Raw genomic sequence first — 16633 nt, 5'->3', positions numbered from 1 at the left:
TGAGGCCACTCCGATTTGTGGCTGTGAAGCAGGTTAATGTTTCACCCTTCACCTCCACCCCTGCAGACTGGCCAGGAGACCTCTCACTTCCCACTCCAGTGGTCATCAGAGCATGACTTGCCGTGGGGGTGACGGACACTTCATTCTGCTGTCAAATATCACAGCAGCTGGGGAGGCACCCCACCCACACTGTCTCACCCTCTGCTGGAGACGCCAGTAGCATCTTGGAAAAGTCAGCCGTCTGGGGGAAGGGTCGCCAGCCTGGAGCCTGAGCCCCTGAGGGAGGGGTAAAGAGCAGGGTGTGTAGAAAGGAACTGAGGCAGCCAGTGCGTCCCCAAGCCCCCGACCTCTGCACAGACCACTTGTACCCCAAGGTTTCGAAGCTGGAAAACTCTATCTCCTTCCAGCCGCCCCCCTCACATGTGGGTTTGTGGCTTTCCCCAGGCTGCCTCCCATTAGGTTAGGTCATCCAGTTCCTTAGAGAGCAGCCTCTGTCCTGCCAGGGTGGGTGAGGACAGCAGCCCTGCCCTTGAACCTGAAATGGCATCCTCCAATTGTCATCTCTCCTGAAAGCAGATACAGGGTCAACAGTGTGATTCTGGCTTAAGACACAGAGGTCCTCAACGCACGACTCAGGAGGCAGCTATGGGTCATAAGGATTTATTTAGTTTATGTTTATTTAGTTTTACTTTTTAATGTGTTTTGCCTGCATGTATGTCTGTGTATCACCTGTGAACCTGGTGACAGCAGAGGTCAAAAGAGGCCACCAGACCCTCTGGTCCTGGAGCTACTGATGGTTGTGGGTTTGCATGTGGGTGCCGAAAACGGAACCCTGGTCCTCTGAAAGTAGCCGGTGCTCTTAACCATTGAGCCATCTCTCCAGCACCCCCTCCAAAAAAAAATTATTTTTAAGACAGAGTCTCGTGTAGCCCAGGCTGACCTCAAACCCCCTAAGTAGCCAGGATGGACTTGAACACCTGCTCCTCCTGCCTCTACCTCCCAAGTGCAGGAATGGCGGGTGCGCTCCATCACACCCAGATTGATTTAGTTTCTGAGTTGGGTACTAGATGTGTGGGCCAAACTGGCCTGAAGCTCTTGGACTCCAGCTGTCCTGCTCCTTATCTCCAGGTCAGAATAGCAGGGGTGGGGGTCCCAGGCACTGTTCTTTCCAGGTGTCACCCCCACCATATCTCTAGGCCTCTGAGAGTCACGACTGTAGGCGGTCAGCAAATGGCAGCCTCTGGCTCACACTGCTCTATAAGAGGAACACGCATGAATTAGCATTAAGCACCACAGGGCTCTACCGCAGGGGGATTCTGCTGGGAAGTCAGCAGCCCCAGCCCTGCCTGTGCCCATCTCACCATGGAAACCGTATCCAGATTGTGAAAAGCTGGTACATCTTGATTATAATGTCTCACGAGGATGAACACAGATCCAATGAGTAAGACAGACACAAGCAGACACACAGCAACCACCACGCCGGGGCTCCTGTGTGATGTGGGGATCCAGAGGCTGCCTGTAGAGAAAGGGGTCAGCCCTGGCCTCAGCCCCTCACAGAGGGATTCCAGGCAGGAACTCTAGCCCTTGAGGCACGCCAGGGCCCGTGCTGTTTATATACAAATATATAATCTCATTTCCTTCTCTCTCTTTCCTTCTTTTCTTCCTTCCTCCTCCTCTTCCTCCTCCTCCTCCTCTTCCTCCTCCTCTCCCTCCTTCTCTTCTTACCCGCCTTCTCCTCCTTCCTCCTGTTGCCCCTCTTTTTTAATTTTTTTGAGACAGGGTTTCTGGCCCTGGCTGTCCCCGAACTCACTGTAGACCAGGCTGTCAGACTGTCCTGGAACTCACAGAGATTCTCCTGCCTCTGCCTGAGTGCTGAGCCGCCATCAGCCTGCTTGTTTTTCTTTAAAAGACAGGGACCCACCATGTGGCCTGGGTTGGTCTCAAACTTGAGGCCATCCTCCTCCCTCCTCTTCACAGTGTTAGGAACACAGCACTGGGCCACCACACACGGTGACAACTATATAATAGAACCTGCTTCCTGCACACGGCTGTCCTCAGGAGCCACAATACACTAGCAAGTTAATAAGGCCACAGACAGCAGTAAGGTAACTAACTGGCTCAAGCTGGCCCGCACACTTCCCGGTCTGTGTCGCCCCCTGCTGACTGGTTTTAGAACTGCTGTCAGGTTTTCAGCCAATCGGTAAACTTACCCTGGTCTGGGCTGGTCGCAGTAAGAGACCCTTGTGGAGCCAAGTTCATGGACTGGGATGTGGTGACTGGCTCGGAGCTGGGGAACCCAGAGCTGGGAAGAGAGGGTGTCTCTGACTCTGGGGAGGCTGAGACAGGTTTTGGAGCTGTGGAGCTGGAGCTGTAGTATGGAGGGAAAGTGGTTTCCAGACTTGTGGAGCTGGACTCAGAGCTGGTCCCTGGGCTTGGAGAGGTGGACTCAGGGATGGTCCCTGGGCTTGGAGAGGTGGACTCAGGGCTGGTCCCTGGGCTTGGAGAGGTGGGCTCAGAGCTGGTCCCTGGGCTTGGAGAGGTGGACTCAGGGCTGGTCCCTGGGCTTGGAGAGGTGGACTCAGGGCTGGTCCCTGGGCTTGGAGAGGTGGACTCAGGGCTGGTCCCTGGGCTTGGAGAGGTGGACTCAGGGGTGGTCCCTGGGCTTGGAGAGGTGGACTCAGGGGTGGTCCCTGGACTTGAGGTGGTGAGGCCAGGGGTTGTCTGTGTTGTCTGTAAACTTGAGGAGTTTTGTGTTATTACACTCTCCCAGAATAGTGTAAAAACAACACCTGAAAAAACAAAAACAAAAACCAAGATGTGGATGTGTATCTATGAAGCTTGCAAATGGGCATTCTGGGCTGAAATGCTGCTCAAGATTCGATCTCAGCCCCTGGCCAGCATACCAAGGCTGGAATTCTTACCTGTGGCTAGGCGAGGGTGCTCTGAGTTCAGCTTGCAAGTGCCCTGGCCGCCTAATGCAACCCTGTCTGACTCCACAGAGCTGGGCTCTGGAGGGCCGCCTGTTACAACTCAGTCACTGACTACCTGTGACTTCTGCTTTACAAAAGAGGAAACAGTCCCAGAAAGCTGAAGCGTTACTCAGCTCTGTCCCTCGGGTGCAGGCACCACCTCTCCATCCAGAACTTCCTAGAACCCTGAGAACTGAGAAACCCTGACCTAAACTAGGACTTGAACTCTAACCCCAAATGCTGGCCACACCTTCTACCACTGAGCCACGCCCCATCTTTGGCAACACCAGGATTCAGGTCTCCATGGCTTACCCAGCCCCCCCTTTCCCCTCCCCCCCCCCCCCCCGTGCTTCACCTCCCACCTCACCCTTCCCCCATCCTGGAGCCTTTCAGAGGCTGTAGAAATAGTTCCTGCCCTCCCTCCTACTTCCTTCCAGAGCCAGGTCACTCCACCCAGGTGTGCAGGGCACAGACCGCATCGGCTGCCCTGCCCAGCCCACGCCTCACACCACACAGCAGATATGAGGAAATAACATTTAGGTGTTGGGAGGGGTGCTGAGCTACACCTCAGTCTCTCAGACCCTGCTGCAAAGGAGTCTAAGGGTGTGGGGTCCACAGGATGAGAAATCCCTGGGGAAATAATGTTGACTCGGATGCCACAGTGGACCCCAAGCAAAACCAGGACTTTATTTAACCAGGTTTTAAGTGATTAAAGAGGAGGTGGTGGCAATCTCCAGTCCTACTAAGTATCTAGCATCAAATAGGTCCTCAAGATTTCCTGGAAAGTTAAAAAGGAGCGTAGAGCTCGCCTTTAGTCCTGCACACAAGAGGCAGACGCAGGCTAATCTCTGAGTTCAATGCCAGCCTGATCTACAGAGCAAATTCCAGGACACCCAGAGCTACTGAGAAACACTGTCTCGAAAAACACACACACACAAAAAAAAAGGAAAGTAGAGGTGTTTTTGGCAATGTGCCTGGCATTGGCCTTTGCCTCAGTCTCTGAGATAAAAGCTGGCATTTGTCCCTATTCGGGTCGTCCACAGGCTGGAGGCTGCCTGGGCTTCCAGGGATAACTGTGGGACTTTCGGAATAAAACCGTCACCTGTCTAGAGAAGTAGCTGGAGGGAATAAATCCGGCACCACGAACTCCTAAAGGAAGCTGGGATAGTGAGTGAACAGAAAGTGATCCCCTGGCCCTTCGCATGGCTCGGGGAGTGTGGAGGTCCTCACCACTTTCTGGATGGGGCGGGACTTCCCTGAAGTGTCCGGAAACCTCTGGCTTCTGCCTCAGCTCAGATGACCCTAAGGGGTTGATATCAACCCTACGGTGTCTGGGAGGGAAGGGGAGAGAAGGGTTTGAGCCCTGTGTCCCGGCCCCCGCTGTCCCCCGGAGCCATTCCCATTCCCTCCACCAACCTACCTGTGCATGCAAGGATGACCGAGGAGTCGCCGGGTCTCGTGAGCAGCAGCAGAGCCAGCGCCAGGGACAGTAGCCGGGAGCCCACCATTCCTTCGGTCCGTCCGAGCAGGCTGCAGGTGAGCGTCCAGGTTGGCAGCGCCTCGCCCACGCGCGGCCCCTGCCGGCCGACCGCAGGAATGGCGGACTGCGCGGGGTTCTGGGGTTGCCCTTCCTCCGTGGCACCCCAGCGCCTCCTCCGCATAGGGCCGAGGCTCCTGAAGGTTCTAAGGACACATGGTGCCTCGTCCCCAGACACCCGGGGATACCCCCTTCTATAGCTGCCCCAAACCTGACTTGAATACCCGTGTCCCTCTGGCCACCAGACTCCTCACTAACGTTTTTGAAAGGAGGAATTCTCGTGTACAAGCTAAAAGTGGGCTGGTCCCTGGCAGGTAGGTTCTCCCATTTTGTTGTTAATCACTGTTAGCTCAGGCTGGCCAAACCCAAAACTCCTGGTGATTCTCCTGCCTCAGCCATCCATGCTGAGATGACAGGTGTGTACCTTTCACAAGTTTATGTACATTTGGTGTGTGTGCATACATGTATCATGTGTACATGAATGTATTGTGTGTGTGCATACATGCATTTTTGTGTGTGTGCATGCATGTATTGTGTGTATACATGCATTTTTTGTGTGTGTGCATGTATTGTTTGTGTGTGTATATACATGCATGTACTGTTTGTGTGTGTGTTTTCAGGGAGGTCAGGAGAGTCAGCTCTGCCAGTCATGTGAGTCCCATGACCAAAAAACACACAGGCTCAGTAGCAAGCACCTTTACCAACTGTGTCATCTCACTGGTCCCAGATGTGACATTCTACAAGTCATTGGCCATGTGACACACAGGATTCCATGCTGGTTACCTGTGGCCCCTGGAAAATAATTAGTGTCCCCAACCCTAGCTAAAGATACATGGCATATGGGCGAGAGACCTGGGAACCTGGGTCTGGCATGATCTAGAATTTCCCTTGTCCCTCCCATAACTCAAGACATATGACCAGAATCAGGCTGTAGCATGCTTTATTCACAAGACTCCTGGGGCCACATGGCCATGATGGTGTCTCTTGCCCACAGCCAGGGAGGTGCCTAGACCCCAGGCCACTGCAAAGAGTAAGCCCTTGAGGTATGACATGAAGTGTTCCTGGAGACGCTCCACGGGCCTCCTGTTCCCAAGAGTGCATCTGTGGTGAGGCAGCTTCGAGTATAATGTCCCCTCCACATGGCCTGAACCATCTTTGCTGCAGACTGCTGCTGTCTGAGTTGCTGGCGGGTCCTGTAGCCCTTCCAGGCTGCCTGGATAATGGTGCATGCTCTGTGCCGCTGGCTAAGGGCACTCTGCTGGGTTGCTGAGGCCCATCGAGACACTGGCTGGCTTGAGATGCCCTGGCCAAAGCCCTGCACCACGCGTGTGGACAGCGTGTGGCCACACACGTGGCAAGTGCGTGGCTGGGACCCCACAAGCATCACGACGCTGGGTGGACTCTTTACCGGGGGGCCCAGGGATTGGCAGACACTGCAGACATCGGGCTGGCAGGAGAGGAAGCAGCGGTGCTCGGAGCTGTTCCTGCCGTCCGCGTTTCCCTGAGCTCTGCCGCTGTGCTCTGACCACGCAGGAGGGAGCAGTACGTGGTGGGCCCGGGTCCGGCGAATGTAATAGCCCCGCCAGGCAGCCTGGATGATGGTGGTGGCTCTGAACAGCCTTTCCAGATTCCGTCGTACACGGTAACCACGCCAGGTAGCTTGGATGACGGTGGCCCATTGGTGCCACACTCTCACAGTGCGGCGTACCAGGTAGCCGCGAGCACACGCTTGGATGGTAACGACGGCCTGGAAGACAACTTTCTCCACGGTCTGTACTGACATCAGCAGTTCAGCCGAAGGCTTGTGGTCCAGCGCTGCCTCTGCACCAGAGGGCTCCCATGGCTTGTGGCCCCTGCTGGGATGCCATATATCTTGGGGAGCCCCAGCATGTGCTGTGGCTCTGACTGATACGTTGGGGACTTTGGAATTCCATGACTGGCTAGTAGCCAGGCCGACATCCACAGGGCCCTGGGGTACAGTGGGGGGTGGGGATATCGTATTATGGCCAGTTTTAGGGTATGTAACAAGGTGGGGTCTGTGGCTGTGGGGTGTGGGTCTGGGGGCCTGGGAACTCCCATTGAGGCTTGTTTCTTGCACTGTGATATATTGAAATCCATGGCCACAGAACGTGGTGGTGATTTTTTGAGAAGCCTCATCAGAACTAGTTTTAGAGACTGGGACATGTTGATGGCTTTGGCTGTGAGGTACAGTGGGGATTCCTGATCTCCCATCGGAGCCTGTGACAGGGCTGTTGATGTACTCAACATTTTGGCCATGGGGCATGTTTGGGGCCAGGGAACCACTATCATAACTAACTCTGGGGTCTGGGACAGAAGGGGGCCTCTGGTCAAGGTGTGTGGTGAGGCTTAGCACTGTTTTTGGCTGGCCAGCCTGCCTGGCGTCCTGGACAGCCTCATCAAGAAGGGGTCTCTGGGAGCCATTTGAAGATGGGTCATGGACCAGAGACACCCTCTGAACTCCTGTGGATACATTCTGACTCTTCTCATCCCCCACATAGATGATGGGTGTGATGCCCACCATGGATGTCCCTGAGGGCTCCTTGTGACTGTACAATGGGACCTGAGGTACTGGCTTGAATGGGTGACTAAAAGGGAGCAGTCTGTCCATGGAACCTTCTAGAAGTTCTGAGACAAAGCTGCCTTGAATGGATTGGTGGGACTTTTTAGCAGTGAGGGACTCTTGGTGGCTACTCCTTGTGTGGCTCTGAGGTTCTTCGATCTTGGAGGCACTAGACACCCCATTTTTAGGTGGGGGTGATGAGTCTGTCCCCTCTGAGCTTTGGGCAGCCCTGGCATTTCCAGGCTTAGCCTCCTTCAACCCCAGAGGCAGTTCGGCTGTCCCAGCTCTGCCTGTACTCAGCTGTGGCTCCAATGAGACACGAGAAGCTAGAAGTTGGCTCAATTTGTCCACAGGAGCCTCCTGCAGGCTTGGAACCCTGGGAGTAGGGTGGAGGCTGGGGGGGTGACTGCTGCTTTCTGAGGCTAAGGGCTGAACAACAAAGCTACTGGCTGTGGGGTGCTTACCTAAACTTGGGACCTGCTTAGGGACAGGGGTCACACTGTTGACTTGTCCAGGAAACTCCTTGTCTAACAGGGCCTTTGAGACTATTTGGTCTTTGAGAACATTTTCAGCTGCCAGAGGCTTATGTCCATGTCCGTCCTCTCCTGTGGCACCAAGGCCTGTCCGTGATGCCCTCAGTTTTGCCTCAGCCTCACGGCCCTCGGGTTTGACAGAGTCTGTGCTAGGCGCCACTGCCGAGGACTCTGTGTCAGCCATTTGTCCTGGCTTTGGCAGGGTTAGGTCATTGACACCTGAATGCGTTGTCAGCCCGGGGTCTTGGCTAATCTTTGAGGCACTTGACAAGACTGTGGGCAAGTGCGGTGGGTCTTCAGCCAGTTTCTGTGCTTCTGGTGAGTGAGTATTAGCCAGGCTGGTGCCAGAGGGTACCAGGAAGGGCACCTGGGAGGCTTCCCTATGCTGTGTCGCCTGAAAGGGGCGTGGAGAGATCCCTACTAGCATGGACCCCAGGCTGCTTGTCCTGCTGCTGGCCACAACACTCGGCTGGGAGTTTGGAAAATGGGAGCTTAGTGAGGCTTTGACAGCTGGGCTCAGCTTCTCCCTATTACCGTCAATCTCTTGAGGGTGACTAGGGGCCTTGCTGCTAGCCACAGGGCATGGAGGGAGGCTGAGGGCCTCGTCACTGGCCCCAGCATCTTTGTGAGGGCTCTGATCCTCACCAGTAATCACTGATTTTGTCAATGGGTCCTGAGTTCTGACACCTACCGTAGACTCTGGGGGAACATTCTGGGTCACGCCATCCACCATGGACTCTGGGGGGACTCTCTGTGTCAAACCTTCCACCATGGACTCTGGGGGGACTCTCTGTGTCAAACCTTTCACCGTGGACTCTGGGGGGACTCTCTGTGGCAAACCTTTCACCGTGGACTCTGGGGGGACTCTCTGTGTCAAACCTTTCACCGTGGACTCTGGGGGGACTCTCTGTGTCAAACCTTTCACCGTGGACTCTGGGGGGACTCTCTGTGTCAAACCTTTCACTGTGGACTCTGGGGGGACTCTCTGTGGCAAACCTTTCACCGTGGACTCTGGGGGGACTCTCTGTGTCAAACCTTTCACCGTGGACTCTGGGGGAACTCTCTGTGTCAAACCTTTCACCGTGGACTCTGGGGGGACTCTCTGTGGCAAACCTTTCACCGTGGACTCTGGGGGGACTCTCTGTGTCAAACCTTTCACCGTGGACTCTGGGGGAACTCTCTGTGTCAAACCTTTCACCGTGGACTCTGGGGGGACTTTCTGTGCCAAACCTTTCACCATGGACTCTGGGGGGACTTTTTGGGCCACACTATCCACCATGGACTCTGGGGGGACTCTCTGTGCCAAACCTTTCACCATGGACTCTGGGGGGACTCTCTGCACCAAGACATCCACCATGGACTCTGGGGGGACATTCTGAGTCACGCCATCCACCATGAACTCAGGGGAGACACTCTGCACCGAGACATCCACCATGGACTCAGGAAGGACATTCTGAGTCACACCATCCACCATGGACTCAGGGGGGACACTCTGCACCGAGACATCCACCATGGACTCTGGGGGGACTTTCTGAGTCACACCATCCACCATAGACTCAGGGGGGACACTCTGCACCGAGACATCTACCATGAGCTTTGGGGGGACTTTCGGTGCCACGCCATCTTCCGTGGACTCAGAGGGGACACTCTTGCCTACACCCCTGATCACAGACACTTGAGGAAGGATGGGAGTTTTGCTTTCAGCCACAGGCTTGGGCACCGGTGCTGAGGACACCTTTCCATCTACAGAACCCTGGGGCAAAGCCCCACCCCCAGCACCTGCTGTATCTGCAATGACCATACCTACATACTGGTAACTGGGTGGGACCATGGTGGCCATAGAGAAGAGCTGGGGGTCTAATGCAATAGGTAGAGTGGCACAGGGCTGAGGGATGCCGGTGCCCAGCTGGTCTGGGAAGAGCTCAGATGGGACCTGCATCCTAGGAATCATAGCTTGGCATGGGCTCTGGCCCATGCCTGAGGCCATGGTAGCCTGATTTTGAGTCCAGTGTACACCTGCTGGTGAGGCCCAGGCATCAGCCATGGGAGGTGGGTTGGCCCCCTGATCCAAACTTAGGAACAATCCAGTAGTCAGAGGCCCCTGGGACATCCCTGGGGCTATGCTCCTGAACAAAGGCTGGCATGAGCCACTGGTCCCTCCAGCCAGGCCATTGTCTTCGACAGAAGCCATGGATGGATGGCCAAGGCCATGCATGGTTTGAGCCACAGGACTTGAGGGCCCCTTGTTGGCCTGAGTCGGCTCAGGGTGAGCTGTGGCGTTCTGCGGGCTGGGCTGGCTCCTGGCACCTATCAGGAGGTTCCCACCTGGGCCGCTGTAGACTCCCAGAGATGGCTGGCCTAGTGCACTCTTCACACATGGCTGTGGCCCCCCTTCGTTGGGCATGGAGGGCTGGCTTTGCATTGCGCTGCTGTCCTGTGTGTGCTGCTGTGGGCTGAAAGCTGGCGTGCTGACCCCGCGACCCACACCACACACCACGGTGGGCGGCAACAGGCTCAGGGCTCCCAAGGCAGCCGCAGGTACATTTGAAAGATCAGGGTACATTCTGGGAGCCAGAAATGAAGAGTTCGAATTGGGGGGTACCCTGTTGGGCAGAGGCATCTTGAGTACTCCAGGGACCACAGTGCTGGCTATGGTTGGCTGATTGTGGTTTGGAGAGGCCCTGTTGGCCACAGATACATGGGCCAGGGTTGGGGACCTAACACTGACCATGAAAGCCTGGTCTGGACTTGGAGACATGCTGTGGGACGCACATGGCTGCACATAGTTTGGGGTTACAACTGTGGCCATATAAGGTGAAGTGAAATGTGAAGGCACGTTGTAGGATGGGAATGGTTGGAAAAAGCTCGGAAACACCCCGGTGGCTACCGGTGTCTGGACTGAGTCTGATTGTCCTGAACCCTGTGTGACCATGGAGGAGCAGCAGCTACTCAGAGGTGACTGAGTGGACCCATAATATATCAATTGTTCCGTCAGGCCTGGGAACACCCCAGTGTCCATGGGTGGCTGAGCTAAAGTTGGGGACACCCTAGTGGCCGCAGATAGATGAGCCAGGCTAGGGGTCTCCCCAGTGCCTGTGGATGGCTGAGCCAGGCTTGGGGACACACCCCTGGACCCTGCAGGCTGAGATGAGCTTGGACACAGCCCCCTGGCCTCTAATGGTTTACTTAGGTGCTGAGACCCCTCACTGGCCTTGTGTGCCTGCGCAGGACTTGGGGCTCCCACATGAGCCAATATATCCTGGGGTAGGACGGAATCCAAGCAAGTGACCTCATTTGGCTTCCGGTCTTTGGAATGAATCTGATCCTTCTTCTGCCAGGGTTCAGGTGTGTCCTGGGACAGATCCTCAGTCAGGTCCCCAGTACTATAGTCAGACCCACTGTCAGAGTCCCACTGGATATTTGAAGCCAGGCTGGTGCTAGAGAGGAGTGGCCCAAATTCCTGAGGGGGGCATTGGAACTTGGGGAGCATGCACTGAAGACCAGATGGACATGTTCTCTCCACCTGCCCCTGGAGCCTGTACCTCACCTCTCTGATCTCCTTCAGCATTGGCCGGGAGTCCTGCCTGTCACCCTCCTTGCCACATACCAGAATCTCTGAGGGCGGCAAACTAGACTGGACGGAGGGGCTGGCCGAGGGGCTGCTCTGCAGGGAGCTCTGAGAGTTATAGCTCTCCTGGCACTGGGCCCTGGGATAACTCTTGGCTAACACGATCTGTGGGTGCTGTGGGATCTTGGCTAGTAACTCATCCAGAAGAGACTTGTGGTGGCCAGTGGCCCGGCTCTGAAATGGGTTCAAGGACTCTTGGGGGTGTTTCTCCTGTTTGGGGGTGGGCCTGCTGGAGACTTTTTGCAACTTAGGATTTAGAATCCCTGGTGACGGCTGATCACTACATGGTTGTTCATCTACTACATTCCTGACTATGGTGACCATGTCCTTGTTGCCTGATGGTGGCAATACTCGCCTGTGACCCGACGGCGGGGACTGCCTACAAGCCTCCTTGGGCGCTGCTCTGCGGCTCCTCACTGGGGAAGAGCAGTAGACACAGGGAGACTTCCTGTGCACCCCCAGTGTTGAACACTGACACATATTGCCCTGACAAGTGCGAGAGGGCCACGGGGACGTGGGGGACTTCCCGTCACCCATGCGACCTGAGTGCCTTTTGGCCACCACATTGCCATCTCGGCTTGACGACCCTGGGCAGGGTACCCTGCTGGCCACAGATGGCTGGCAGGGGCTTGTGCTGGTCACTGACGGTTGGTTACTGCTTGGGCCTACACCATTGGCAACAAGTGGCTTCCATGGACCAGGAGGCGGTGGCTGCGAAGGTCGCTTGGGGACATGGGGACCCTCACCACATGCCATGGAGTCAAGATCCAATGACCGCAGGTATTGACCCGAATAAAGGACTGAACCTACCCCCCCAGACAGTGTGGGTGTTTTGAGTAGGGGGCAGCAGTAAGTACTGCTGAGCACCCCTTCAGAAAAGCAGCCTATGGGGCGCTGTGGCGAGCAGGGTGACCCCTCCAACGTAACTCCAACCCTTTTCTCCCATAGGATCCCATCGGGCTGTTCCCAGGGCAGGCCCTCCCTGACCTTGCGGCACTGTGCTCCTACAGGACCCAGCGCAGGTCCCCACGCCACCGACAGACTCCCGCTGCCAGTCACCTCCACTGGGGCAGGCGCTGTGGTCATCCGACTCCCCACTGTTTTTGAGGCAGCCTTAGGGAGGAAGGCACCTGTCCTCTGGGCCATCTGGGCTAAGGACTGAGTGAAGACAGCACCCAGCTCACCCTGGCAGAGCGCCTGGCTGAGTGTAGCCCTCTCGTCTTCTGTCAAAGCCTTGCACAGGACCTCGGCCAGCTTGCCCTGTGAGGCCTTGCTGAGTTCTGGGCGCAGCTCACCACGGGACAGGGCCCGGGACAGGGAGATGCCCAGTTCACCCCACGATAGTGCCTTCATCAGTGTCATTCCCAACATGCCTTGAGGCAAGGCCTTGACCACAGATGGCCCCAGGACCTCCCGGGACAGGGCCTGGCTCAGCGCCGTCCTTACTTCCCCCTGAGAAAGTGTCTTGACCAGGAGTGTCCGAAGATCCTCAGGGGAGCCCAGCGTGGCTACTAGGTCTGCACACAGAGATGCAATGGATGCTGCCAGGTCTTCATGGCAGGATACTGCCTGGTTGGGTATAGGGGATGGAGGTGGGGTCCGTGCCCGTCCACTGTCACCCCAGGATTCTGCATTGCACACGGGGTGTCCGCTGGGAGTCATCAGAGGTACCAGCATCCCTTGGGTCTCTGTGGCTACTGAACGTGGATTCGGCATGGTCTTGTTTGGTACATGGCTATGGAGCTGGGACTGGGCCACGCTCCTGTCATCTGGCTTGGTACAGGGTCCAGTGCTAAGTGTTCCCAAGTGCTGCCACAACTGGACAGACGCCTTGGAAGTTCTCAGGAATGTCTGCGACTGGGTCTTGCTACTGAGGTCAGTGGTAGGGTGGGCAGCCAAGAGGCACTTGGCTGTTTCGGTGGCCAGCTGTGCCTGGGACGGAACCTTAGCCAGACATGAGATGAGCTGGGCCAGGGACGGGGCCTTGCTGAGTCTCTTGGATGGACACACCTGGCACGCCACCCTGGAGGGCTGTGTGTCCATGGTCTTGACATGCTCCGCAGGTGGACGCAGCTGAGATGAATTTTTGGTCAGGAAAGAGGCCGAGTGGTGCTGGGGAGCAGAGGTGGGTGAATATGTGTGTGGGTATACTTCAGGAGGGACTAAGGTCATCCCTGAGGACCTTGCCTGCAGAGAGGCTGGACATGACGTGGTCAAATAATCTCGAGACACAGACCTGGCCTGCTCACCAATGGACTGCAGCTGGGCTGTGAGCGACGTCAGGTGTGCGGCCAGGGGCGAGGAGGACAGGGAGCCAGAAAGGCCTACGGGTGGACGCCATCCTTCAGCTGTGCCCCGGGCCAACTTCGATGCTGTGCAAGTCTGGGACACAGCTCTACAGAAGTGTGAGGCCTGCCGAGTTCGGGTGTGGCAGGAAGATGGCTGGGCTCGGGAGGTCTTGGTCAGGGGAACAGCCAACTGGGCCTGGGTGAGGGTCACAGTCATCTCTTCAGGCATGTACACCCTGGAGTGAACCCGGACAATCTCTGCCCTCTGCTCGATCTGAGTCAGGGTCTTGCTCTCGGTCTCCTTCACTTTTGTCCAAGACAGAGCCCTGGTTGTAACGCCTGTGTTAGTCTTGAGAGCTGCTTCCTTCTTGGGGGCCCTTGTGGGACAAGGCGTCATCTTTTCTACTTCCAACGGAGACTTGGCTGGAGGCTTAGGAACTATGGCAGCTAGATTTCCGTGGGGCGCACACCTGCCCTTCCCCTCAGCCAAGCATGACTGAGAGGCCACCTTGACTGCAGGGGTCTGCTTGGCGCTCACGATGACTTTGGCCTTCGCACTATTCAAGTGGACCTGGAATGGAGCGTTGCCAGCAGCCCCTGGACTTTGGGATGAACACTTGGGACTTGAGGCCACCACTTCAGTTGTGCCCCGACACAGGGTCCTGAGCACAGCAGCTACGGAGCGCAACTGAGCCGGAGTCTTGGTTAGCATGGCTGCCAGACGCGTCTGGGGTGAAGGCTTCGCCATGGGGCTTGACTGAGAGGTTTTGGATGAAGTGGACGCTGTGCTTGTCTGAGCTTGGCTTCTGGCCATTGGACGCATCTGCAGTGAGGTCTTTGTCATTGTGAACCTAGGGCCAGTTTGCAGTGGAACCTTAGTGACAGGAGCTCCTAAGCGTGGGCAGGCCTTGATTGGAGAGGTCACAGCAGACCCTGGGGGCTGTGCCCTGCCCCCGGAGACCATGGGACGGACCTGCATCTGTGGTGTGGTGTTTGAGAGTGAAGAGTTGGGTCGCACAGGAGCTGGGGGCCTAGTCATCGGGGAGGCTGGGCTGGTGGCTGCTTGCATCTTCATGACTGGGGCTGGGGAAGAGGGGTGTGTCTGTGGCGCACTCTTTGGTGCTGTGGACATTGCGGCTGGGAATTTAGGGGCAGCAGCAGCTACTGGACACACCTTGGTAGGGGTCCTGTTGACTGGATGTATATACAGTGGAGCCTTGGGGGCGTCTGTTTCTGTCTGGGTGTGGGTCTTCAGGGACTCCTGAATGGCCTGAGCACATCTCCCCGTTGCTGCCGGCTCTAGGGTCCCCACATTGATGGTCTTAGAACCCACATGCCTGATCTCCACACTGTCCCTCTCCAAGTGTTTCATGAGGCAAGAGCTCTGAAAAGTATTGGTCAGCATGCAGGGACCTGTGAGTCTGTCAATCACAGACTGTGGCTGGGGGCCACCTCTGGGGACTCGGCTGGCACAGGGACCTGCCATGGCTCGTGAGGGGACCAGGTTGTCAAAAGATGGGAACTGAGTCTCTTTAGTCACCATGAGTGGTGACTGGTCCTCCGGGGCACAAAAGCGCACCTGCTGTGGCTGGTGGTACGGGATGTCCCTGTCCTCCTCCCTCTTAGCTTGTTTAGCAGTCAGCTTGTTGGAGTGCATCAGCCGGCGTGTGCTGAAGCGCCTCCAGGCCTCCTGGATGGCCTTGGCTGCTGTCATCTGGGAGATGAGTTTCTGACGCAGCCGGTAGCCCTTCCAGTTGGCTTGGATGACAGTGGCTGCCCGGGAGACCATCATATCCATCTCATCCACCAGGATGTTCTTGAAGGCCTGGCTCTCCACCACCGCCTGCAGACAAGGCGCCTCCCGACACGGTAAAACTACCAGCTCCTTGGACAGATAGGAGTCATTCCGGGTCTGGGGACATAGCTTGGCCACTTTCTCTTGGTGAATGGGGGTAGGCTGAGGGAGGCACGGCCCGCTCGGTGACATGAGATTCTGGAACTGGAGCTGAGCTGCCGGCTGCATGGATGCCATTCCTGAGCCGGGCAGAAAAGTCTGGGGGGAGGGGACAAAGGGTTTGGTGGGTGGGGGATGGACAGACAGACAGCTGGGGGTTTGCATAGATCGGTGGGTGGAGATGGGTAAGGAGACAGGGGGCATGTGGATATACGTGGAGTGTTGGGAGAAGGGTTGTCGAGGGTCTGAGAGGTGGGTGAGTGCCAGAGGTGCGTGGCGGGGCACACACCGGGCGGTGAGAGTGCAGAGCACACAATCCAGTGATACCTATGGGTTTCTGCTGGACAGCAGGTTCAGAGAGCAGGGACACCACGACCCAGCAGACCTCCGACCTCTGACCTGGGCAGGATGCCAATGCGTGCCAGAGGCACTCCCCAGGGCAGGCCTGGCCAAGCCGTGGCCCAGCAATCTCCTTACCTTGGAGGGTCATAGAGTTGGAAAAGGAGAAGAAGAAGATGTAATCTTGGAAGCCAGCCTGTAAGGGGAGGCTGTCTTCAGTTCTTCATTCCAAGAAATGTACACAGCAGCGCTCTGGGCGGGTTCTGTTAGAAACACCAACAGGAGTGGGGCTGTGGACTAGGCTACAGGAGGACAGAGCTGAGGGGCAAAGGGAAGATGAAGGACTGTGGGAGTCAGGACAGAGGACACCACAGGAAGGGCCTGATAAGACTTCAGTGTTGATTGGCAGTTAGTTCCTGGACTTAATGTGGACATAACAGCCTGTGGGATTGGAGAGCAGAGGATTGTGGGATTGGAGAGCCGAGGATATCTATGTCTTTATTGTCTACAGGGTGAGATGAAGAAGGCAAACATCCCGGACACACCCACCCAGCACACAATCCAGCAGTAGGAGCTGCAAGGCTCAGTGTGAGAAGTGACTGGGGCCAAGGCTGATGACGCATGCTGTCCCTGAACCCAGCCAATGGGAGCAGAGAACTGACTACTGGTCCTTACCTTCTGCCTCTACATGAATACCTAGTGCATCCACCCTCCACACACAAACTAATATGTGTCGATTAGCTAAGGGCTGGAGAGATGGCTCAGTGGTTAAGAGCACTGGCTGCTCTTCCAGAGGTCCTGAGT

At 56.3% G+C, this 16633-nt stretch overlaps 2 protein-coding genes across 2 annotated transcripts; both read right to left on the bottom strand.

Moving 5' to 3' along the window:
• Positions 1 to 1207: 1207 nt before the first annotated feature.
• CIST1 (colon, intestine and stomach enriched 1) lies at positions 1208 to 4477 on the bottom strand (the record flags this gene model as incomplete). Its single annotated transcript, XM_080928595.1, has 4 exons — positions 1208 to 1255; positions 1362 to 1516; positions 2211 to 2459; positions 4390 to 4477. The coding sequence occupies 4 exons, from the start codon at positions 4475 to 4477 to the stop codon at positions 1208 to 1210; spliced, it is 540 nt and encodes a 179-aa protein (XP_080784721.1).
• Positions 4478 to 5512: 1035 nt separating this feature from the next.
• Positions 5513 to 15568, bottom strand: IQCN (IQ motif containing N; the record flags this gene model as incomplete). The annotated part of the gene is made up of 2 exons (XM_080928652.1): positions 5513 to 6475; positions 12236 to 15568. 2 exons carry the CDS (start codon positions 15566 to 15568, stop codon positions 5513 to 5515), a joined length of 4296 nt encoding a protein of 1431 aa, XP_080784778.1.
• Positions 15569 to 16633: the final 1065 nt, after the last annotated feature.

The sequence above is a fragment of the Micromys minutus genome (genome assembly GCF_963924665.1).
Source record: "Micromys minutus genome assembly, chromosome: 14".
NCBI classification, from domain to species: Eukaryota; Metazoa; Chordata; class Mammalia; order Rodentia; family Muridae; genus Micromys; species Micromys minutus.
Note: the sequence above shows the minus strand (reverse complement) of the source record. Positions and strands in the feature narration are given on the sequence as shown.